Source organism: Magnolia sinica, chromosome 3, assembly GCF_029962835.1.
Source record: "Magnolia sinica isolate HGM2019 chromosome 3, MsV1, whole genome shotgun sequence".
In the NCBI taxonomy this organism is placed as follows: Eukaryota; Viridiplantae; Streptophyta; class Magnoliopsida; order Magnoliales; family Magnoliaceae; genus Magnolia; species Magnolia sinica.
The window spans coordinates 125073791-125100834 of NC_080575.1; the positions used below are offsets into that span (position 1 = coordinate 125073791).

At 41.0% G+C, this 27044-nt stretch overlaps 1 protein-coding gene across 1 annotated transcript; it reads left to right on the forward strand.

Moving 5' to 3' along the window:
• The first annotated feature begins 20428 nt into the window (after positions 1-20428).
• On the forward strand, positions 20429-26670 carry LOC131241164 (protein KINESIN LIGHT CHAIN-RELATED 1-like). The gene is made up of 3 exons (XM_058239868.1): positions 20429-21159; positions 24452-25360; positions 26202-26670. The coding sequence occupies exons 1-3, from the start codon at positions 20513-20515 to the stop codon at positions 26434-26436; spliced, it is 1791 nt and encodes a 596-aa protein (XP_058095851.1). The 5' UTR covers positions 20429-20512; the 3' UTR covers positions 26437-26670.
• The last annotated feature ends 374 nt before the right edge of the window (positions 26671-27044 follow it).

Consider the following 27044-nt stretch of genomic DNA (forward strand, 5'->3'; position numbering starts at 1 on the left):
TTGAAGGCCCAGCCCAATGGGCTGGCTTTTGCAACATCACCCCATTGCATGCATTCTCCCACTCCAAAAAGGGAGTGTGTAATCACACCTAAAGGCTGTCAATAGGTTGCAAGCCAATACCTTCAGAACCGAGCCCAAGTTAGGCTGAGTTTATGGTTTTAAAGCCCATGGCCTGGGTTGAACTTGACTCAAGAGGCCCACTGAAAACGTGGGCCGGGTGGGACCTAACTCATTAAAAAGCATTATCACTTTTTCCTTAGTTAAAGTTGAAAATATGCTTGGGCATATCTTTAATAAATTTAAATGAGTTGGGATTGGGTTATAAAGTAAAGAAGACCACTTGCTTGGACCAAACCTAGGGTTGGATTGAGCAAAGTTTGGGCCAGGTTGATCTTGGCATTAAAGGACAAAGGCCTGACACAACCCAAGCCCAGCATGGAGCTAGCAAAGCCGGCCCAAGATCAAGCCCAAAAAGTTAGTTGAGCCCCAACACTGCCCGGCACGAAAATTGAAGAAATCCCTATCTGATGATCAGGTGTGTCATACGAGACATAAAAAGGAATAAAATCAATGGTCTGCATTCAAGATGTATGGATTGGCTGATTGAGAATTAGAACGACATAAAACTACTCGAACTAAAGCCCAACTTGAAAATTGATCGGGCCATGCTTGACAGGCCGAAGCGAGTCCAGAGTTGCGTTAGGCTAGGCAGGTCACCTGCCCCATTTCCACTCTTAACCTTGGATAACATTAGGTGTATTGGGTATGAATTGTCCTTAACAACTAGTTTCCTAATTGTTATAACTACTTATTGACATGGATTTCTTTTAAAGTAATAAAAAAAAAGAAAAGAAAAAAAAAAAGGCATTTAGATAATTTACAAGGTGAGCTTTCTGTTAAAGAGGCCTACTTCTCCAGACGCTTTTCCACCCCTCTCTCTCTTACTCTCATATTTGCTAGTTAATGTAATGAACTTGTTATGTTTGAGATTGTCATTTGCATATGTAAATTGATTAAAATATTATTTTTTTATTTTTTACAAACAATTCCTGAGCGATGAAACTACCATGGTACCCGTTATACATGCGTGTGTATAGCCAAATGCTCAGCCACGCACCACTTCACAAGTAACCCATTTGAACTTTTTGAGAACTCAACATACGTGATGTGAGTCCCAAATCTGAACGGTCCAAGTGATGCAATACCCCATGAAACCCCTAGGGCCCAACTTATATTTTGATCCGAAAATTAGTGGGCTATGGAAAAAGAAAACAGTTTTCTCCCTTGATTTGCATCTCTCTTTTCTATGGCCCACCAAAGTTTTAAATCATGTGAAAATTGGTCCCTTGTTATTTCATGGGATGCCGCATCACATGGACTGTTCGGATTAGATGCCCATGACACATGTACAAAGGTGCACATGTGCACAAGTGCGTACTCTCTTTATATATATATATATATATATATATATATATATATAAAGAAAGACATGAATGATCACCTGCCCACCCATTCTTGTAAACACTTGCGAGAACTTTTTTAGAAATTGTCTCCCATCATGTGAGCGCAAAATCTGAACTGTTCATCCAATGCAGCACCATTGAAACTCTTATGGCCCAACTTTCACCTTGATCCAAAACTTTGGCGGGCTATGGAAAAACGGAAACAGTTTCCTCCCTTGAATTGGTGCGCTGTGAGCATTCCCCACTATATATATATATATATATATATAAAGTGGTAAAGTAGAGAATTGTGGAACTCATGTGATATTTGCATGATATCTAATCCATCCAAATTTTTAATAAGTTTAGTTACACCATCCACCCTGATCCATTGCTCAAGTAGTAGACCGAGTGAAAGATGCCTCGTTTTGAAACTGGGGTCTCGGTATTGATCCCTAGTGGGGGTGGCTAACAGTGAAGTGTGAACTGACAGTGGTGTGTACTAACAAGCTAACAAAAATATATATATAAAAAAGGTGAGTTACACCATAAAAAATAATATACATTGCTTAAAAATGTTAAATTGCATGTGCAACTCATCTAAGTGATTTTTTGGAGATATTTGGAAGCAGATGTATGAAAGAAGTCTAATTTCTTAAATATCTCTAACCATTTTTATCTTATCTCCTTCTATCTTTGTATTATTCACAACCTATAAACTCCCAACCATTCTAGTTTTGAGATTTTTATCCTTTAATAATTTTGTAACTAATACAATTAGAAATAAGAATAGCAATACCACAAGTGGTAGTGTGGAAGACTTGCCATCATGGACGTATGCTAAGCTAAGCCAAATCATATTAAACTCATGTTGCCTTGTTTTTCTTTATATTATTAGAGCCAGAAGTCCTTCCATATCTAGTAAATGCGTTCGACTTTTCTTCATCCTCTTCATCTTCTTCCTCGCCATTTCAAATTATTAGCATTTCATCCTCACCAAACTCAACCAAAACAATTACTTATTTGGAAATCGTAATTGTTGTCCTTTCTTCGAGGACAACCTCATTAGCTACATTGATGGCACAAAGCCCTGCCAAAAACAATCGTAGACCCTAAATTTATTGACAAAACAAAATCAAATTTTTACTGCAAGCAGGCCTTTAAGATTTATAGACATCTACCAAAAAGGCCTTTAAGATTTTTACTGTAAAATTTTTGAAGAACTCTAATTTAACAATCAGTGCAAATTGACTTCTAAAATAGTTAAATAGTGTTTTTTTTTTTTTTTCCACACAAGAAATATCAAATTTTCCTCATGTTTTTGCAGGTAGGGTCTAGCATTGTGAGGCCTGCATCGTGTATGTATGATATCAAACCTGTCCAACAAGTGCACCTAATCATAATGATCAAGATAAGAAAAAAAAAAAAGGCCAATCTAATCATACTTCACACTGGAATCAGAACATGTGCTATAAGTGTAATTTCATTGATCATGTTAGGCCTACCAAATGCCAATTCTCCTGATGAATGAATCAGAAAGGGAAAGAAAGGACTTGGATGCACCGACCTTCAATTGGTGAGGGTTCCAGTGGTAATGGGTATGGATCTGTTAAGTTTGTAACCTAAGAAGACACAAAATCCCAATGAATACTTTCAGTCATCTGAACATCCATTGCAAAAGATCCAATCCTAAAATGCAGTTCTTAGAGAAGTGAGTTCCAAAACACCATAGTCAATGTAAGCAGGCCAGTTCTTCGCATCTCTGCTAAGCTAGGGCTTCCCTTTGATGGACCGCCCTATCTGCTCCCGGCACAAATGGTGCCCTCCAACTCTCTCCTTTTTTTTCAAAAGGATCGTCAGGTTTGAGAGAAGCTCTCCTGTTTCTGTACGGTGGAAGAGTGTCTAACCACCTAACTTACGAGGAAATCTCATGACCTACCGAACAAACAAGTATACCGTGATACACCTCTCTTTGGTTAAGCTCCTAAAAATGCTTAATTGGACTTTGTTTAGAAGTGCCATAGGTGAACAGGAGTATACTTTCATTTTTTAGTTAGATTAGAGTTCTTAGCAGAAGTAGAATAGCCGCACCTTTCACTGTACAAGTGAGCTGTTACTCGTTCTTAAAAGGATGGCGGCTTTCGAGCACACTTCCTGGTTTTCATTCGCTCAATCACTTCCTTTTTCACTAAGGGCCTTTTTGGATACCACCAAATAAGTTACTTTTTCTACTTCTAGATAGTGACTCATTTCGGATAAGTAAGCTTGGCTTATGATTAGTTATAAGTAACTTTTTTACTTAAAAGTTATTTGCCTACTTTCATAAGTTGTTGAAAATAGGCATTAGGAGAGACGAAAGAGAGGAGAAGCTGATAAATATATTGTTTACAAAACATATTTAACTTCTTAATAAGTAGAAACTATGATAGGTTACTTGTGACATAAGTAGCTTATCTCAAGCAACTTGTGATCCAAATACGGAACTTAGCGTACATTTCCATTGTCCTCCAGATTTAGTTGTAACCCACCCAATTATTGGATTGGCCTCAGGGGCACACCGTTCGAAGGGGTTAGATGTCTTACATACACCACGTGGCTACGGAATGCTCAACTCCACCACTCGACTCGTGCGTGGATATTTTTGTCCATTTCTTGACTAAGCTTATTTTAGAATTTAAAAAACTCAAGGTGTCGTTTGGGATAATCAGAAGTCTGAAAGAGCTCTGTCGGAAAACCCCTCATCTTCGGACTGGAATCCTCTACAACACCAGACGTAGAACACCCAAGCCCTACGGGGCTTGCCATGTTGAATGTTTAAAATCACTCTGTCCATTAGGTTTCATGCTAGATTTTAAGCCATGTTCAAGAAATAATCCAAATCTGCAACTCAAGTAGAACAAACCACAGGTAACATTGGGGATGGAATGCCGGTTTATGTGTGGGGCCAACATGGTGTGTATCTTTCATCAAACCCATTAATCAGTTGTTCCCATTGAATATTTCTCATCAGGCTTATCTTTGTATGTATGGTTCAAACGTCTCTCACCTGATGTACGGAGTGAATTTTATATAGTCAACATGGTGGGCCCCACAATGCATGGATATTTTATGCTAAAATAGGTGGTAGAGGACATCGGTGTAAGGCTCCTACCTGGGATCTCATTATAGTTGTGATCATTACAAATAGGTCTAGGGTGGAACACTCGGACAATGGTCCTTGTACACAGCTATTAAACTGGATATATAAAATTAGGGGAAAAGCCGAATAGGTAAGATTCTAAGCATCTTTCTTATAAATAAATATCTTAGTCCCCTCACCAATACAAAAGAGAAAATCCTAATCCCATTCCCATTCAAGGTTATCCTAAGATACATAGGCTATCCTTCGATTCCGTAATTCAAATCTAACAACCGGTCCCAAGACTTCGACCATCAGGAAACCGCTGGGAACTGAAATCCATTCATGGGTTTGGACAATAAGGTGGGCTGGGTATAAGCTATTGGGCTGCAAGTTGGGTACAACTTCAACCCTGACCCTTGTTTGTGTCAGGTTGGGTCAGGTTGTCAGGCTCCTTGGGTTGGGGTAGGGTTGGCAAACCCCAACCCAATTTCAAGTCAGGTTGTTAGTTGAACAAACTCGGTCGGGTTAGGTTGAGTTAGGAATAATCAGGACGAGTTTTGTCGGGTTGCATCAGGTTGTCCTTTTACCGGTTGGGTCGGTTTACAAGTTGGGCTTGAGTTGGAATTCAAGCCGGGTCGGGCTGCAGGTTTAGCTCTCTTGAAGACCGTTTGGGCCCAGGTTGATTCTCAACCCAACCAACTCGCCCAAGCTGCACACCCTATAATCTAGCCACGTCCAAGCCTGGCCCCATGCAACTAACCTGTCTATCATGGTCCATAAATTCCCTGGTGAACATTGTTTCAGATTGATGGCCACTCTAATCTCCTGGTTACATTTGGTTCGTAAGCCATGATTTGGACCGTCCATCCTCCGATGATTCGAGACAAAAAAATAGCGCCTCGTGTCAATGGACCTTTTGCTAACTGAACAAGAACCTTGTTGTGACCATTAGTTCCGCGCCACCGGTTTAAGATTTGGATTATCCAACCAGTGCAGATTTTCACACTGGTTTCATCTATGATGGGACCCACCGTACTTTTTTTTTTTTTTTTGTTTTTTTTTGTTTTGTCACACACACCCCCACACACTCGCGCTAGTGGAATTTCACCCCCTATGGGTACTGGAACCCTTGGCCGGGAGCTGAAACTCCTAAGAGTCTACCACCCGAGCAAGAGTAAGGACCCGATGGGACCCACCGTACGAATGGTCCATATAATCATATATCACGCGCAAGTTGTAGATCATAATGAGGAAGAATTGGAGTGCTTGGGCTGGCTGAATACGCCAGCGTTTCCTTTTTGTTTGTTTTTTTTTGTTGGGGAGGCCCACCCAGGTTACGGCCAACAAATGACACGTGGCAATCAGTGGATACTGTACGGGTAAACGGAATCCTCTGTAACCGTAAGCTCTGTGAGGCCCACGGTGATATCTATGTTATATCCGTTCTGTGCATCCGTTTCACCAGCTCATTTTAGGACATGAACCCGAGAGTGAGGCAGATCCAAAACTCAAGTGGGCTGCACGGCAGGAAACAGTGGAGATGAAAACTCTCAACCGTTGAAACCATCCTGAGGATGGCCGTGTTCTTCATGTTCCATCCAACCCGTTCATAAGGTGACTCCCACTGTGATGAAGCAAATAAATAAATATCAGCCTGATCCAAAACTTCCTTGGGCCGTGAGAAGGTTTCAATGTTGAGCATTTAACCCGTATGTATTCATGTGGTGTGGTCCACTTGAATTTTCAATATGCCTGATTATTCATATTAGGCACTAAAATAGGCTTCTTCAGCTGATGGATGGAATGGATATAGCACAGACATCATGTTAGACCGCACGACCTCCCGAAGCAATGCCTATTACTCTTCTTTCGGAATGCATGCGAACTCTTCCGCACTTGCCTCTTACAGATCGCAACCCGGCATACGTGTGAGAGATCCAAGCCATTCATCAGGAGGGTCCTCCGCATGGATGAATTTTCTGAAAATCAGGCTGACCCAATCGGCTGCACAAAAAGATGGACGATTAAGCGGCTTCTACCAATGGTCAGCAGTAAACACTCACATCAAGTCAACCTAATGGTCGGACGATCCAGATTTTTTGAGACAAGACATCTACAGGACGGGATGCACCTGACGAACAGCTTGGATGCCCTGTTCGTGTTAGATGCTGCCACGTGTGAGAGGGGAGTACCAAAATGTGCCCACTAGAATAGAGGGTCCCACGTTGCCGTTGCACCTTTTATTAATAGCAATCAATGGTGTTGTCTCTCTGTACGTCGGTTGAGATGCGTTGATTGGCAGTGGCATTGAAAATGGAGTTTGGTATATGAATATTTTAAGGGCAGTTATTTGATACTCTGGCAGCTTATGTTTTTTAATGCGCAGGCACTCCGAAAATGTACGTGAGGCATCCAGCTAAACGGTGGGACCCAGTGTGACACATTAGTTTATTTAATTCATTTCAACCGTCCAATAGAAATACATCTAAACTATGATCCATAATTTGGCGAATTAGATTTGAATTAATTAAACACCGCATGTGTACTTTCTTAGCGCCCGCATATAGTCCATCAAACTCTGCCAGAGTATCAAAGTCTCCCTCATATTTTAAAGAGGAGTATATCCGGTGTTCCGTGCGCATGCACACAAATGGTACGCACGGTCTACGGGCACCACAGATCAAACGGACGAGGATTGTGGAGTGAGGAGCTTGGATGCTATGTGCAGCCCGAGCAGTTTGCAAGACAAAATAAATGGAACTGTCGGCCCCAGGAAGTTTTCAACGGCGGACATCATTATTCCCACTATTTTCTGTAGTGTGGTCCACTTGATCTTTGGATATGCTTCAATTCTGGGATCATACCATAAAATGAGCTGGAAAAAATGGATGGACGGTGTGGATAAAGCACATGCATTACACTGGGCCACAGAGGGAATCTACACCACGCGAGCTCCTCACCACACAGTGCTAATTTTTTCCAGATAAAACTGCCAAAAGTGGAGCGCTACAGTGTAAAAGGGGCATATCCCCAAAAATAAGATTGATTAGACCAATGTAACATCTGATTAGAAGATGTTTGTTCATGAATCTTGTGCCATTGATTGCTTTCCATTCTAGATGTCAAATCCATATCAACCAATCAGCCAAATACAATCATATAGTCGGTGGAATTTTTGGCTATGGCCCATCTATAGCTATATCTTTGATGCGGTTATAATTAGGATGAATTTAGTTCAAGATCTATTTTTACAAATTATATGTGCATGAAGATAAAGCAAATACAGAGTATCAAAGAATTACCTCCCTCCGAGCGATGCGCGAGCCCACCACTGAGAAAGCATGAATGGGAGCCATCATTTACATAGGCTGTCCCAATCCCAAAATCAGGTTTAAATTGCCAATAGCCAAATTATGTTGGTAGCATCATTAGGTGGGCCACCGGCTATTTTAAAAAAATGGTTAGCATGATACATCTAAATTAGACATGTGGCCCACCATTTTTGTTTAAGATTTCAAGTATTGGTTAAAAAGCTAACTCCACACATCTGGACATTGTACACCACGTGTGCCAGCAAAACACCATAATGGCTCTGTACCAAAAATAATCCAGATCTGGACATTGTAACGCTGACGTTATAAATGGCATGGCCAAAGGTCCACATTTAGTTTACACACATGCATGTCTAATGAATGGGTTCGTCCAGATGTTTGGAATCAGCCTCTCCTACTGATGAATAGCTCATGCAACACGCTTGCCACGGTGGTAGGTCCAGGTGTTGGATGTACCTCAGTAAACGCGTAGGAGCATGTCTTCTCGCCTCTTACCTCGTATGATTATCAATAAACGCACGTACACCATTAAAATATCATACAAGCCCCGGATTTTATAATGTTTGAAGACATTTAAAAAACAAAAAACAAAAAACCCCATCTACATGCGGTGCACTTGACTTCTAAAATCCCTTTGAAGATCTTCAAGGAAGATGATAGTTCATAGCAGCAGCCACCTTTTATATGAACAGAGAGAGTGTGTGCGCACACACCTTTTTACATGCGCACTCGTGCGCACTTTTGAACACCAGTCTTGGGTACAAAATTTGAATAGCTTATGTAATGCGACACCTCATAAAACCCTAGGGCTCCACTTTTACCCTGATCCAAAACTTTAGTGGGCCATAGTAAATAAAGACAAGAAATCAAGGGAGGAAATTATTTCCTTTTGTCCTAGCCTATCAGAATTTTGGATCAAGACGTAAGTTGGACCCTAGAGGTTTCATGGGGTGTCACATTACATGTACAATTTATATCCTTCTATGCTAATATCACCTAAAATTAGTTTTCAAAAAGTTTTCATGAGTTCCTAGTGGGCATTGATGTGTAGGTGAGCATATATATATATATATATATATATATATATATATAAAGAGAGAGAGAAGTAGAGACAGAGAGAGAGAGAGCCTTTTGACATGTTTACGGGCATATAACCTGAACACATCTATTAGATAAGTAACTTTATTAAATTCTCATAGCCCAAAAGTTAGCTCGAGCTAAAATTCTGATGATCCACAATAATGTGAGATGCAAATTAAGTAAAAGAAATCTCTCTTATCTTGGTAGGCTATTTCGGTATAGCCTACCAAATTTTTAGGTCAGGCTAACTTTTAGATGTTAATAGTCTCATGAGGAAAATCCTTTAGTTAACTGTTGAAATTTTAGGTTCACATCATCGGTCTAAAGGTGCTCACTAGTTCCCATGAAAGTAATTCCCATGTATTCATTTCACTACACAGTGCATGATGGTCTTTATTTATCACAAACCCAACTCAAAACCTAAACTTGATGGGTATCCAATGGACATCAAAATCCAAGTTCAGCTCTTCAAAAACAAGATCTAGATCCAGCAAGACTTGAACCTGGTTAGCCAAGTAAATGTACCATGGGACCTAAGCAAGACTCATTGACCAAATGCACAATGGATATATGTCGTTCACTTATACACATATATACTCAGAATGTCACGTATAAACAGTATATATGGTTGGATGGTAAACAGTATATATAGATGAATGGCATGAATAGACGCATGCATTAATGTGGGCCCACATTTTTATTTTTTATTTAGGTTAGCTTGTTAGCATACACCGCCCTGCTGTTAGTACACGCTCCACTGTTAGCCACCCCCACTAGGGAATCGACGCCATGACCAAAGTGTTGAAACGATGTATCTTCTCCCGGTATACCACTTGAGATGTGGATCACGGTGTATAAAGCTAGCCACCTTCATTGCATGAGCTCATGCACCTTTTTATTACAAATGCATGACATTCTGTCAGTACAAAAGGTTGACCATGACACCAAGATTGCCTTACATTAAAAGCATTGAGCTGACCGCACCAAAAATGACATTATACATGGAATAGTACATTAGGAATTTTAAAATGTTAGTGATTCATCTTATCACGCTTGGTAACCCCATCTCCTTAAAGACCAATCCAAATAGGGGCACATCGTTATATCAAACATGACATTGATCTAGCGATCCTAACTGTCCAATTCATGGTTTTAAGATGGAAGGTTGAAAGTAAAATGGTGTGTGGTCCATATTACAGAGACAAAATCAATTGCTTTACTTTCATCTTATTCGTGTAATTTTTGGTTTATTCATCCATGATTGGGCCAGCGATTTGGATGGTCGTGATCTTTGTACAACTACGCCATCTATAAGGTGAAACTAACGGATCCACCCATGCATTACAAGATCCACAATCGGATGGACATACATCCAACGTTGGTCGTCCATTGATTCCAAAAGTATGGCCCACCTGATAAGTGGAACAAAATGATTTTTGTCCCATTTGATCTTGATGTTGGGCCTTACCATTCTGATGGTTCTGATGTCCTACATAATAGCCATGTTAGCTGAAAAGATGGTACGATGCCACAAGCTGTGATACCTCACCTGTACCGACCAGTTCTCAACTCTGAAATGAACCAAATCGAAACCGATACAGCCCCATCTTAACCGTAGATGTGACATAAGTCCACCAAACTGAGATTGATCCACACAATCCACCCATCTCTAAGGGTGTATTCAGAGCATGCCGTGGACAAAAAATCAGGCCGGTCCACTAACGAGGATATCCGCACGATTACGCTTGATATGGACCTTTCGTCCTTTCCAAACCATCTATTCTCACAAACGATGTCTGTCCTACCTGATGAGTTCATACCCGATATGCCTTATGAGCCAAGGCATTTTCATATTACAGCCTAATTGATGAACGGTGAGGATCTCGTTTCACGTACGTCAAACGTGTGTTTCAAGTACACTAGCCATTTCTGCGCTTTTCACCAAAACAGTTTTTACCGTTTACTGGTTCCCTTCCGTCATTTTCATTTGAAATTGAACGTTTTCTCCGTGGTTTACTAACTCTACACGCGCGTGGAAGCCGTACATATCTACACGCAGGCGTAGGGTTCATGACATGACATGTGTGAGATCTTGCAACATAAATCGGGAACGGATTGGCTACTCCCCATGACACCAGCCAATGGCTGGTGGTCGGTGCTCTGTGGACCCTACCATGAAGTATGTTTTTCATCCATGCCGTCCATCTATTTTTAAAGATCATATTACGGAATGAGACAAAAAATGAGGTATATCCCAATCTGAAATGGACCACATTACAAGAAACAGTGTTAAATGAGTGTCAACCATTAAAAACATTTTAGGGGCCATAAAAGTTTTGGATCGAGATGATTTTTGTTTTTTCCCTTCATCTAGGCCTGTATGACCTAATAAACAAATTGGATGTCAAATAAACAATATAATGGGCCTTAGGAGGATTTTAATGATGAATATCCAATCACTATTGTTTTCATGTGGTGTGGTCCACCTGAGATTTATATACCTCTTGTTTTTGCAATAAATATATAAAATGATCTTTAAAAATGGACAAACGTAATGGATGAAATACATATATCATGGTGGGGCCCAGGGAGCACTGACCACCAACCACGGGGCTAGTGTCAATGGGAGTAGCCAATCCGTTGTCAGAGGGAGTAGCCAATCCATTTCCACATAAATCAAGCTATTTCGAATACAAATTGGCTACTCCCCGGCCAACCCGTGGTTGGTGGTCGGTGCTTTATGGGGCCACCATGGTGTATGTGTTTCATCCATTTTTACATATCATTTTAAGGCTTGATTAAAAAAATTATATGTATATAAATCTCAGGTGAATCAAACCACAGGAAAATAATAGTGATTGAATATCCACCATTAAAATTCTCCTAAGGCTCATTGTATTGTTTATTTCATATCCAATCTATTGATTAGATCATACAAACCCAGGAAAAACAAAAATCAGCATGATACAAAACTCTTATGGCCTTGAAAAGTTTTTAATGGTCGACATTCATTCAACACTATTTCTTGTAATGTGGTCCACTTGATATTGAAATATAACTTATTTTTGGTCTCACACTATAAAATGATCTAGAAAAATAGATGGACGGCATGGATGAAACAAATGCACCATGGTGGGTCCCACAGAGCGCCGACCACCAGCCATCGGCGGGTGGCAGTAGCCAATCCGTTTCCAGCTATTTCACGCCTCAGGTGGGCCACAGAATATCAAAACAAATGACTAGTTAGAAAGAAAGGCTAATACTTAAATTACTTTATATGTTGTGGCCCACCAGAGGAGTGTAATTCTCTCATTCTTAGCAAAATGTTCAACTTTATGAAGCTCAAATCGCGTTTGGACGTGTACGGCTCTGCACGCGTCTGCAATAAGCAAATGCGGATTTCTCGGTGGCGCCATAACAATCACAACGTTAGCTTTGGATGACATTAAATAGAGGCGAGAGCCTGATATCCTGTACTCGTCTAGAACTCAGGTGGACCACACCACAGAAATAAAGGGGAGCAATAGATGTGCTGGGCTGCCAATATTCCATTCAATTCATGTGATCAGACGCGTCCCAAACAATCATCCAGTTTAGAACTCCATTGTCTATCGACATTGATCGGCCAGTTATCATATCAGCTTAGTGTAATTGCTAGTTTAGGATCCATCTGAAGTGGGGCTCACCTTTTGGACGGTCTAATTTATGTAGCCTTGTTCCATGTGTACAAATTTATGAGTTAGTAACTATCAATCGTCACGCGCTGTTAGAGTATCAAACATCTTCATCTTTCTTCTGGAAAAATACCTTAATGCTCTAGCAGAGCGGGATGGATGGTATGCAGTCAGTTAGAAATTACTAAAAATTGCAAACATGTATTGGATTATATCCAATTAAGCCGTCCAGATTTTTGACACCATCTTAGATTTATCATAAGCTAAAAAATTGCTTTTATTGGACTATATAACTATTTTATTAGTCGACATTTATTCGACGGTCAAGAGTGATAGATATCCTATGGTCCATTTTCAAGAAACACGTGTCCACGAATCAGAGGATGCGATTGTTAATCCAAAATGATTTTTGGATACTTGGTAACGTGGGTTCCACAATTTAGTCAGTTTACTTTAAATTAATATATGTCACGTTTACCATTTCTAAGTACATGTGGATCAAGCGCCATACCAGCCAGAGTATCAAATAGTTCCCATTTCTTTAATCCCAGAAGCTCTATTTTGAATTTCAAAGGGAGAACAGCAGTATGTTGGAGCCATCTTTAACGGATACGTGGGATGTTGACGTATGGAAGCCTGTTGCGTCCGACCCACGTCGGACCGTTAAGCGGCCGACCAGATCTGTGTGGGGCCAATCGAGATTATCTGTTTATCCACGCCGTCCACCCCTTTTATAAGATCATGGTTAGGGCATGACCCAAAAATGAGGCAGATCCAAGGGTCTAGTGGACCACACCAAATAATAACCTTGGGTTGCAATAAATGCACAAAGCATTAAAAATGCAATAGTCATCTCTGTTGTGGTCCACTAGAGCGTTTGATCTGCCTTGTTCTTGGGCCACACCATAGTATGATCTTAGAAAATGGATGGACGGCGTGGATAAACAGATACATTATGGTGGGCCCCACACAATTCTAGTAGGACTCAATCCGCTTCCGGTGATGTATTTATCAGGTCCAACCATGTCCACCCATATACTCGCACCAGGACAGATGGCTTCTATTTTAAAAATAAAAACCGGGGAGAGAATCCCATCCATTACTTTTTCTACAGTTCATCCCAATGCATGATTGACCGTTAACTGTTTTTCTCCACTGTTTCTTTAATGGCCACAGATCATATGGTTAGGATTGTCTAATAAAAATAAAATTTGAAACATAAACCATCCATACTTGGGCCCTACATATGAGCCGACCTGATTTGACGGTCACCCTGGCTGGCGTCTGTGAGACATGGCTCTATAATACTACCGTTCTCCCCGCCTCACCATATCATCTCCCCGAATCATAACTCCGGCAAGCAACACCACGTGATTGCAACGGTCCAAATTCAACGTACAACGTGTCTATTAATCATCGGTTAGGATTGTTTAATCAGTCCTACTTTATGTTACCATTTCTACAGTGGGTCCCACGTATTTGACATTTTAATTAAAGCTGCATGCACATGTACAATAGTAAATGCACGCGTATAAACTATCAATCACCCCGATTATGAAAAGACTTGTCTAATAAAATCCAACTGTTGACACTGTTTTATTAAAAATTAAGTGGCACTCGATAAGGACTGCCATTCTCGACTTTTAAATGATTAATGCATTGTATGATTACATTACTTTAAAAAGCTTATGACTTTGCTGGGGGAAGACACTGAAAAGCAGAGAAAAACTTTGTTACTCTGGCAGTGTGATGATACACAGCCACATGAAAATTAGTTTGGATTTGCGTACATGGTATGGGAACGTGACTTTGTGACAGTCAGTTCCACAGATTAGTTAGTTAATTAACAGTTAATATATGCCATATCTAGAGTAACCTCCCAGTCAAAAAGTAGGACCCGATTTGCCTAGCGACGCTCCCAGTTGCTGAGGTGGCTACTGTAGAGCAGTGATCTACAGGCCCATCACGATACTTGTGTTTTATCCACTTTATTGATTTTGTGTTGATTTATACTTTCAAATTATTGTAACGCAAGAGCTAAAAAATTAGACAAGTTCAAATCTCAAATAGATCTCACTATAAGAAAGTTACAGTGGATTGAACGTTGACTATTAACTACCTTGTAGACTTTTAGAACTGAATGTAATGTTTATTTGTCATCCAACTTTTGTACTCCCGAAAAGTTTTTAATGGTGTGCGTCCAATCACCACAGCTTTCTATAATCTTGTTCACATGAGATTTGAATATGTTTTATTTTTCATCTCATACCTAAAATGATTTACAAAATGGGTGGACAACATAGATTAAACACATACATCACAGTGAGGCTTATAGAGCATTATCCAATAACTACTACAACATTAATAGGCAATTCACATCCCACAAAACACATCTATGATTACATTTGAGGGTGGATTTTTCCTTCTAACAGCTTTACCAATCAGCTCCAGATGATAAGCACCCAAAAATCTTACATGCCTTTTCTTTTCATTTGAGGGTGGATTTTGTTAGGGTTTGGTCTGAGAAACACAGATATGGATCTAGGATAGCAATCCAAGAGCACCAAGCAATCACAAGAGAAAACAAAGATTTAACGTGAAAAATTCTTTCAGAAAAAAACCACGGCACAATGTAACAGATTTTTATAATGAAAATATAAATTACAAAGAAAGAGGACTTACCCGATTCGAACAACCTCGAAAGTCACCCTTGCTACACTCTTTGATAACCCTAGAACCCCTTTAGAAACCCTTGAAATACCTTTAGGAAGTTTTAGGATACTTTAGAAAGGCCCTAGGGACTCCTATTTATAGTTTAGGAAGATCCACTTACGCACAGACTTTGGAAAAGTCCGGAAACCACCTCAAATTTACGTAGTCCGCGCGCGCAGTCTGCGTAACCTTCGACTAGTCGAGCTCTTCGACCGGTCGAAGGACCCGTCGACTGGTCAAGCCTATCCCTCGACTGGTTGTGCGTCCCGGAAATCCTAATACATTGTTGTTGGACTTCGAGTCAAACGGGCTTCGACCAGTCGAAGGGACCTTTGACGAGTCGAGTCAGTCCCTCGACTGGTCGAGCAACGCGGAAGATTTAAGATATCTTCCAACAACAAATTTTTCCTTCTAACAACTTTACCAATCAGTTATAGATCAATCACATACATTGTAACGTCCATACAACTCTACTAACCAGCTGGATCCATAAATGGAAAAAGAGGCTTGCTAGAGTATATCTTGACATATATTGCAATACAAGAACACGCATGATGTGTGGTGTGTGTGCAATACATGCACATTGTTGGTGTGTAAGGCATGGACAACACCCCAACTTGGTGGGGCCACTGATATGGGCATGTGCAATTCAATTTGTCCATCAAGTTGAATACATTATATCCACTCCACATTGAAAAATAATAATTTATTGCATCCCAATTTAGGCGGTACCCATGCACAAACTTTTTCATGTGATGTTAGAGGATGATGTATCAATGTATATCAAGAGACTTTAACAATAATAAACCCTGGTAATCTCGTGCATTATATGGTGCTAAAGAGAGTTTCCTCACAATATTATCTGCAATTACCACTCAGCAAAAGCAAAATATCTACACCCTGATCCATAGCTCAAGTGGTAGACAGAGTGAAAGATACCTCATTTCAACACTAAGGTCTTGGCATCGATCCCTAGTGGGGTGGCTAACAGTGAAGTAATCATTCCTAATTTATAGTTATTTAGGGAGCATTTACATCATAAGTTACTTAGGGGTCATTTGGAACCATGGATTTGGGGGAATTTGAGGGGGTTTCAAATCCCCTGGTTGTTTGGTAGCATAAAATAAATAGGGGTTTCAAATCCCCTGGTTGTTCGGTAGCATAAAATAAATGGGGGATTTGTCCCCTGGTCGTTTGGTAGCATAAAATCAATGGGGGTTTCAAATCCCCTCGAAGAGGGGGTTTCAAATTTACAGTGAGAGATTGGATTACACCTAAAATCATTTCAATAGTTGCATGTGTAACATGTGTGTCACCATACTATTATTCTATTGGGCACATGGCCCACTAATGATATCCAAAAACAATTAAAATATTAATGTCATCAACATTAATTCCTTTAATATGATGATCGGCACCGTCCAAACATTGTCCATGTAAATCAACAGTTAAAATCGTTAGTTAGACACTTGGACATGATGTTGTGCTTGTGGCCCATCTGAGATTTAGAATTTCATCATTTTCGAGCAAAGCATATATTTCAATGGGCTTATTACAACTATTGTGTCAAACAGTACATATGTCACTAATTAGAGTTATTAAAGTTGATTTAATAATTAAATTCAAACCCCCATAAATATACCATGCATAGCTACTTTTTGATTAAAGTTGATTCTCAATTCAGGGTGCCAAACATGATAGGAGGATTCCAAATCCAGGGTTCCAAATCCACAATCCCAAACAAGCCCTTAAGATAAGCTACTTTTGCCTTAAGTAGCTTATTTTGATTTTTACTTATTAAACTGAAGTGACTTAAGTAATTTAAATAATAAAAAAAGTTACATATAATTTATTATTATTCAAACTTAATTATCTTAAATAAATTATTTATCTACTTATGTAAGTAACAAAAGTAACTTATTTGATGGTATCCAAACAAGCCTTTAATGTTCTAATTGGAAAATGAAGCAGCCCATGTCATTTGTAAATGGAAAAAAATTAATTATCAAAGGCTCCAATTATTAGCATGTATAAATCATCTATTGGCTATATATTACCATCAAAGGTAAGGCTCATCATATGAACAACTCTGAGGTTAAAGTCCCAAGTGTCCTATTGTAATGGGAAGGACATACAAACATAGAGGTAGAGAGGATTTCCCATGCAGCGATATTCGTGACTAATTTACTATGTTCATTTGTTTTTTAAGACAATAAAAGGATGAGATTCTAAAAACCAAGCATATTTGAGTGATAGAAGTTTTATATTAGGATGATATTTGTTCTCACAATTTATTAGTTTATTTGAGTGATGATAACCATATAAACAGTTTGAATGATGTGATAATAACCTAATAAACAGATTGAATGACATATAAACATCATATTTAACTTTGGGAAAGTTTCAACTGTTGAATTTTCTGCTCTCACTGTTCCTTTTGTGATGAATTACCTAAGTTTTATATTTGCCTAATTTTTACAATTGTTATGGGAAAATCCAAGCCGAACCCAACAGAAGTCGACGAGCAGAGCCTTGGCCTGATAGTGGTTCATCCGCATTGACCTAGTTTCAAGTTCTTTTGTAGAGTTTTGATACCTACCTAGAACTTGGAAGAAGCCATTGCACATCCAACCTGCCGACTCTGATCAGGATCAGCTCACTCATGAGCTCGGACGGTCGAGGCTTAAATTTTAGGGTTGGCTCGGATAAGAACGTGGCCGAAGATTATGCCAAGGAATTAACTCCAGTGACGCATGTCTTGAGCATCATCCGGTGCACCATCTTTGGGTAATGGCCGACATCAGCTCACATGTAGCTTTCGCCTAATGGCAGAGATCGTGCCGAGATTGATGGGCATGTTCACTTCAATCAAAAGATATAAATAGGGAACATATCGACAGGAACAGGTAGGTAATATCTCATACCCTAAGCCCCAACTACACTACTTAGATCCAGATTTCTAACCTGACTTTAACATCGGAGGGTCCCCTACTCTATCCAAGGTCTCCTTTATCCTTCTCTTGTTCAAGCTACCGGACCCAGTTTGAGTGCTCGGAGCTTAGCAGAGGGTAAATCAGATTTTAGCATCAACAACAATCATATTCTATTATTGTCGTAAAAAATAATGGGTAAAGTGAATTTGTCATGGGCATCTATGTGAGCCCCATCATTAGAATGGTTTATCATAATCAGAGCCGCTGGTCAGTAGGTTCCACATAGATATAAAAATAAAAGCCCCATTGTTCAGCCATCGATGCCAATGATCGAGTGGGCCCCACTGTGAAGTCGATGGCTTTGCAGATCCAACATTATCGAACAGGAGAATAACCGGACTTCAATGCACCAGAACGTAGAATATGTTCCAATCCATCATACTAAGTGGGACCCATTGCTTGGTGATCTAGACCACGGATCTGATGGGTCCACTGTCTAAATGGGGAATGCCCCATAAATATTATAGATCCGAGGATCTTAATCATCCAATCTTGGTCATTTCCTTTCACTGCTTGTATTTTTGGACAGTTAATCATCCGCAACGGCTCTTGTCGGACCATTCTTCCGAATCCTCGGGAAGATTTTTAAGGGATGCCCATCCACGTGGGGCCCAATCTATCAATGGGTCCCAATCACCAAACCAATGACCCACTCGCACTCTTCGGCACTCAAGGCTATAATTCTTCAAAAGAAACACGCCGATAAAGAGACGCTAATGGTCCACTTTCAACAGGATCATGTGGTCCACATATCTAGTGGACCACCCAGATCTTGTACTCCAGAAATACACACTGGGGAGGTTTGTATTTGATAGTCCCTACACACGCGAACCGGTTATCTTGTGAGAAGTACCAGCTGTTTATCAGATGGGACCCACCACATTGATGAGCTGCCAACGCATGTACGAAAGCAATCCAGAGCGGAAATGTGTAAGTATTTGAACCATAGGTGGCTGGCTTTTACTTGATTGTTGAACAGTTTACTTTTTACTCACATAATCTATACGGTGGGTCCCACCTGATATATGGATTTGATGTTCTAACTGCTCGCAGACACGTGTCTCTGCTTATAGAAGTAAGCGCTCGTGTATGCTTTGCGAAACTCAACGTAGATATGAATCTCAGCGATGATGTCTTCTCTCACTCTTTATCCGAGAAAAACTTTGATGCTACGGTAGAGTGTGGTGGATAATACACAGGCATTTATAAATTACTCAGAAATGCATATGTTTCATAAAATTAATTGAAATTTAACCGTCCAAATTATGTAGAAATGTTTATATTTATTATAATTAAAAAATTTATGCTTATTAAATAAAATTAATTTCAGATTAGTGCAGATTTATTGGATGGTTGAAAATGAGAAATCCAATGGTCTTGCTGCAACAAACAACTGTCCAAGAATTAGAGGTTAGAATAGTGACACTCGATCGATTTTTTTTACGATAGCTTAGAATAAGTGGTTTCCACAATTTATTCGGTTTCGTTTGAGTTAATGTATTCCACACTTACCATTTCAAAGTGCCTGCGTATCAAGCATCATACGCAGCTAGAGTATAAATAAGTCCACTTTTCATTTCCCCGTCGGTCGTCTGATGAGAGGAAGAAGTACCTTCCAAGCAATCACTATTGGGAAAAAGGAAATTGAAATTAAGACATAGCTGCATCTTTCCACAGTATACATGCCGTTCCACTTCCGACCATTGAATACCATATTTTCGTAATCTAGACCGTTCGTACGTTGATTCCCATCATGGATGAGCTATACCTTAAAAATTATTTCTATTAATATGGTTATAAAATGTTATCTGTTAATATAGTTTTTAGCTTCTGAATGTGGCCTATATATAGACGGCTAAAAAGCAAAAGCCAACAAGGGTCCACATTCAACAGATTAAAAAAGTAATCATGTTTATCATCTCGAGGAGAAAGCAAGATACAGTGGAACGGTCTGGATTACGGATAGATGGGCCACACACGCCAGAATCTAAAACACGTGTACAACGATACAGTATAATTTCCTGAGAAGACAGTGGCATCAAGCTCCAACCCAATCTCTCTCTCTCTCTCTCTCTCTCTCTCGGCGTCTTCTTCCCTTCTTCTCAGCGGCAGCAGCGGCGCCGGCGGCGGCATCACCATCACCATCAGAGCAGCAGCGATGCCTGGTCTGGTCTCCGTCAAAACGCCACCAGAAGCGGCACCGCTCCGCCTTGTCCTTCCCAACGATCCAATCCATGACCAGATCGCCGACGCCAGAAATCCTAATTCCCGATCTCCAATCCCCAGGAAAACGCCTTCTCCGTCCCCTTCATCGTCTTCCCGCCCAAAACCCTCCCCTAAGAAGAAAACCCCAGAAACCCCAAAAGACCACGACGAATCCTCGCTCGACAACCCCGATCTCGGCCCCTTCCTTCTCAAGCTTGCCCGCGATACCATCGCCTCCGGCGACAACCCTGCCAAGGCCCTCGACTATGCCGCCCGCGCTTCGAAGTCGTTCGAGCGGTGCGCGCCCGATGGCGAGCCGAGCCTTGAGCTGGCCATGAGTCTGCACGTCGTGGCCGCGATCTACTGCAGCCTGGGGAGGTTCGAGGAGGCGGTGCCCGTGCTGGAGCGGGCGATTGCGGTGCCAGACCTAACCAGAGGAGTGGAGCACGCGCTTGCGGCCTTCTCCGGGTATATGCAGCTCGGTGACACTCATTCGATGCTGGGGCAGCTCGACCGGGCCGTCGCCTGCTACGACGCCGGCCTCAAGATCCAGATCGAGGCGCTGGGCGAGACGGATCCGAGAGTCGCCGAGACTTGCAGGTATGGTGTTCCGCTCTCCTTCCTTGCCCAGTGCACGTTAGCGAGAAGGGATTAACGTGCGCGGGTCAGCTCGAGAATGCTTCGTTGCTGCACGTTAGAAGCAGGAGGTTAACGTACGCCACTGGCTTTTGGGACCGGTTTGCCGGCCAGGGCCAGAACATCCCCAGCGCGTACATCGTCCAAACTCGGTGGAGCCCATTATGTTGTACGTGTGACATCCAATCTGTTGATCATGTGAGAAAAATCCAGAAGCTCGGCCCTATGCAAAACTTAGATGGGCCACACCAATGGGAACAATGTAAAATCGCCTAAAAACTTTGAATTTTGCATCAGGTGACTTTTGCATTTTTCCCTTCATCTTGGTGATGGTCCCCCTGATTACACACCATGGTAGTCCCTGACATAGAAGAAAGCTATGATTGGCATCCGATACCCATTGTTCCCTGTGGTGTGGCTAACCTGAGTTGTGGATCCAGCTGATTTTCGAGGGGCTAGAATCTAGGGGTTGCACGCGTTCGACGTAGTTGATGCCCCATGGACAGCATTTTGGCTCCACAGAGCTTTATCGTTGTACGTCCTGTGTAAAACAGGTGTTGCAGGGGATTCCATTCCTCGGCCATGGGCTGCGAAAGGGGTTCACTTGTCGGCACATGAAAGAGGGAGCATGATAGGCCTTAAGGAAGGTTTGTTGTGCCCTGGCTGGGACTGCCCAACAAGTGGGACATATTGGCTTGAAGTTTAAAATGCAGAAGGATCACCTTCTGATTTGTGCCATTGAAGATAGTGAGTATGGATGTCAACACAACTGTGTGTCCTTCACAGCGCATTTTAGAGGGATGTGTGTTCCTCTTGTGCGTTTGAAATCTCTGTGGTAAATGAGCCCTCAGTATTAGTCTGTGGAATACCGAGGTGAATTCAGAGTCCACTGCTTGGGTCAGGCCTCTGGATGCCTGAATCCGTTAAAGAGATGGGCCGAACCATGGACAGGCCATGGGCAAAGTATGATCTGATAGAAATGATCCTATCCATTTGAGCTACTTACAGGTATCATAGTGGTCAGTGGTTTATGTTCCAGGTCCATTTTTCAAATGGTTTGGATCATCTTTGCAGGCAAGGAGGACCGTCCATTGCCTATCCATGATGGCCGCAGTGAATACTGGCCCTTTATGCAGGCAATGAATGTTTGATTAGTGTACGGTTTTATTTAATGACCAGTATAAGAAGTAGAAGTTTTGGAATAAAATTAGGTAAATGGGACGAGGTTGTTGTTTGATACTCTGGCAGAATATAATGCCTGATACACAGACACTTAGAAATTGTACCTGGGACATACATTTACTCAAATTAAACCTACTAAACTGTGCAACTCATTTAGGAGAAGTCGCTATCCCAAAATCAAACTGGGTCAACAATCCTAACCTACTAAACTGTGCAACTCATTTAGGAGAAGTCGCAAGTCGTTTTGTGGACACCTGTTCATTGAAATAGGACCATTAGATATTTTTCATTTTAAATCATCCAATGATTTGCAACAATCTCAATGGGAAATGCTTCCATCCTTATAGTATGTATAGTATGGGGGTATTCTGGTCATGCTAATGCTTGCTACAGTTATAACTACCAAATTTCTTAGCGGGCGGGAGCTACCATTTAAAAATTTTCCAAGGGAAATATAACCTGAGGGTTATGCACAGATTTCATATCCAAGTCTGTCCTTGATGCATACTGTTGATTGGTTGGGCCCTACCATAGATGGACTGTATCTGCAAATCACACTTTTTAGACCATCCCAGTCTTACGATAGGTTACCACTTTATATTCTTTGTTCTGGCAGAACTTCATTGTAGTCAGGGACTGCTATATACCCTCCATTTGTAGTTCGCTGATGACATTTGATCAGTTACCATGGCCACTCTGCAGTGAGATCCAACCAGTGAATGATCTGGATCATGCACTGTTGGTACTGGTGTCCAATTTTGTTGGAGATAACCTCAATCTTGAAAGGTGGGCCTCACCGTGTCAATGCCTTGGCCAAAGTCAGGTTAATCTACTCATCAGGTCAGCTGCAGATATAAAAAAGAAATGGATGGTGGAGAAATTTGACCAGCTGTCCATATTCAATGTACCTGTTTGGGCCGTGTGGCCGAACCACATGGGTGGACTGGCTTCAATATTTTGGCCAAGGCTCAGTATTGAAAAAGGGTTTTGGTTGAACTGTATAGGTCACCATGAGACCAGGTTGTGTCACCCTATGTGGGCCGATACAGCTGTATCGATTATGGTGGAAACTGGTACCTATTGGGCAGTGTTTTAAATAGCGGTAGCGTGATGTGTAGCGCTCAACCCTCTATAGCTTGTAGCGTAAATATGTAGCGTGTAGCGTAAGCTACATGATACTTCTATTTTTTAATTTTAAAATAGGACAAATATAATAAATAATGATATATATATATATATATATATATATATATATATAAATGCCTAAAAGATGATTCATTTTATCAATTATAAACATGTTCAAAAAAATTATTAGTTATCATTTATCAAAAGCCAGTCCACATATATAAGTCAAATCAAATAATTGTCATATCAACAACTTTATAAGCAAGCCACTTTAATTAATAATATTTAATTGAAACCACAAGTCACAATTATGAAAAGAAATAAAAATCCCATAGGTTAAAAAGTATCAAGTACAATACAAGTGTCACATTTCTCAACATTAGAAACAAAGAAAACCTAAAAAAATAATAAAAACTAAAATAGTAAAAAAAAAATACATTGTAGCTCTCGCTACGGACGCTAAGCCCTACGTAGCTGTAGCGTACGCTACAGGAGATTTATGCTATTTGGGACGCTACGTAGCGCTACGGCCATGCTACGCTACATAGCGTATGCTACCACTATACTATGGGCGCTATTTGAAACCCTGCTATTGGGCAATACATACCAGTTTCGGTTGATACTTTTGACCTTGGCCAGTGCATTTATGATGGGGCCTGCCTGTTAAGCACATTTGAAGACATTTGGCCATGACCAGTGCACATACGGGATCCTAATCACATTTCTCATCCTAAAAGGTTGTTGAAGAATCAGGGAATGAGCAAAAAATGCCCCTGCGGCTGAGTATAAGAAGACTAGACAGGGTGCCATTTTGGTCATTTTCAGGAATGCCATGGGTCCATGGTCGACTCAAAATTTGGTGTGGTAATAAGGCATTTTTAGTGTTGTTTGGACCCTTTCTTTGAAGGGTGAATAAGGAGATGCAAACTGTTTTTTAAAAAACTGGCAGGTACCTGGCGGAGGCCCATGTTCAAGCAATGCAATTTGATGAGGCAGAGGTTCTCTGCCAGAAGACCCTTGAAATCCACCGCGAACATAGCTCACCGGCATCACTCGGAGAAGCTGCGGACCGCCGGCTTATGGCCCTTATCTGTGAGGCTAAGGGTGAATTTGAATCTGCCCTTGAGCACCTTGTCCTAGCCAGCATGGTCATGATTGCTAATGGCCAAGATAGCGAGGTTGCTGCCATTGACATCAGCATCGGCGACATCTACCTCTCCCTTGGCCGCTTTGATGAGGCTGTCTTCTCCTACCAGAAGGCCCTCACCGTCTTCAAATCCACCAAAGGTGACAACCACCCGTCAGTTGCTTCAGTTTTTGTTCGCCTTGCCGACCTCTACTACAAGACTGGAAAGCTCCGAGATTCTAAATCCTACTGCGAAAATGCCCTCAGAATCTATGCAAAACCTGTGCCTGGGACCACCACCGAGGAAATTGCTGGTGGACTGACTGAGGTATCCGCCATATACGAAGCCATGAACGAACCAGAGGAGGTGTTGAAGCTCTTGCAGAAAGCAATGAAGTTGTTTGAGGATGTGCCTGGGCAGCGGAGCACAATTGCGGGTATTGAGGCGCAGATGGGCGTGATGTTTTACATGGTTGGGAGATTTGGAGAGGCTCATAGCTCTTTTGAGAGTGCCGTGGTGAAGCTAAGAGCCGGTGGAGAGAGGAAATCAGCATTCTTTGGGGTCATGTTGAACCAGATGGGGTTGGCATGTGTACAGCTTTATAAGATAGACGAGGCAGCTGAGTTGTTTGAAGAAGCAAGAGGGATCTTGGAGCAAGAGTGCGGACCACACCATCTGGATACCCTTGGTGTGTACAGCAACCTTGCAGCAACTTATGATGCCATGGGCAGGTAAGCATACTTTTGCTTAGAGCTCTTTAAATTCATTGATTCCTTTGAGCTTCCTGTGCATAAGTTTTTGAATTTTTTGATAGAAAGTGCTTTGCTTTTCTGCATAATACTAGCCTCTGTATTCAATTTCATCGTGCTTTCTAATGACATCTATAGGGTATGGTCTGATGGTGGTTAGTATGATATTCCACCTTGATGTCACTTGGGTTGATGGCGCAGGCGACTGATGGAAAGGATCTGCCTAAACGTAGGCATCTCCAAGTCAAGCACAAGAATCACAAACAAAGTAGAAACAATAAATAGAATTTTCATTCATTTCCAAAGTGCCTTGATATTACTTATGCTAGGCCCTTAATAGGCTTTGAGATGTACAAAGAAGGAAAGTTCTTAATGTCATAGACAACTAATAACTATTGCAAAAAGTAGAATAGTAAATAAGAAAGATGTTTGGTGGATAAAAGACATCTAATTAGATACTATTGCATGGCTGGTTGATTGATTGCATAGCTAGCCGCACCTAATTGGGAGGCCCTTGATGGGCCAGCTGTGGGGCCTGGGCCTGGGCCATGGATCTCAGGTCCAGTTCAGCTTGCGGGCTGTGCGTTGGGTCCTCCTGAGGTTGGGTCGGGCTCGGGTTGACCCTCAGCACACCCAAGTTGCACCCCTGGGATGAGTTTTAGATTTAAATTCTGATTATTTGATATAAGTGAGCTTCTCTGAGGTATTTGCAAATAAAACCTCATTTTGTAAGAAGTTTCAACCCATTAGGAGTCGGAACATAGCTCTAGGTAAAATCTTGTCACCGCCTTGTTGTAATAGTTTGTGCTTGTTTTGTTGACAGGATTGAAGATGCAATCGAGATCTTGGAGTATGTTCTTAAGGTGAGGGAAGAGAAACTTGGGACAGCAAACCCTGATGTTGATGAAGAGAAGAGAAGGCTAGCTGAGCTCTTGAAAGAAGCTGGCAGAACCAGGAACAGGAAGGCGAAATCACTTGAAAATCTCCTCGATTCCAACTCCCATAGGATGAAGAAAGAAGGAGCGAAGAGGTGGTCTGGCTTGGGTTTCAAGACATGATTAAGAATCTCTACCCCCCTCTCTCTCTCCATCTCCCTTGCTCACTGTAACATTCAAGCAATGTGTAAAGGTCAGGTTTGGAATTTGGTGGTTTTTCTGGTTTCTTTAGCTTCTAATCCTTTATTTGTTTAGTTTCTTTTGATTGTTTTATTTGAATATTCATGTTATGATTGAAGCTCTTCATTGTCAAAATTTTCAGGCATTTTGGTGAATAAATATTTAAGTTTGATCCTTGAGCTTCCTCTCTGTTTCTTAATTTCCATGTGAAAAAAAAATAAAATACACACACACACACACACACAAATAAAGGGGAATGGAAACTAGGGAGTAAGTGAAGCAGTTAATTCAAAACTCATCACTATCTTTCGGATATAGATGGTATACTTCACCCACAGAGATTATTAAAAAATAAAAGTAATCGCAGGGATGGCCAATTTTCTCAACAGAGCGAAAGAGAACGTGTGTTTTTCAGATATTTACCTTCTTTAAAGGTAAAATCTAGTATATTTTTTGGTGGTTTAGAAATCCAGAGTGGCATCTTTCTGTTTAATATTGGACCAGTTGATAGGGTGACAATTATACAACCACAAATAATAGTTAGTGGGCCA

Bases quoted from the DNA above. Each gene is read 5' to 3' on its own strand.
- LOC131241164 (XM_058239868.1), top strand. From the start codon at position 20,513: ATGCCTGGTCTGGTCTCCGTCAAAACGCCACCAGAAGCGGCACCGCTC. The intron at 21,160-24,451 runs GTATGGTGTTCC...AAAAACTGGCAG, and splicing joins AGAGTCGCCGAGACTTGCAG to GTACCTGGCGGAGGCCCATG. The intron at 25,361-26,201 runs GTAAGCATACTT...TTTTGTTGACAG, and splicing joins ACTTATGATGCCATGGGCAG to GATTGAAGATGCAATCGAGA.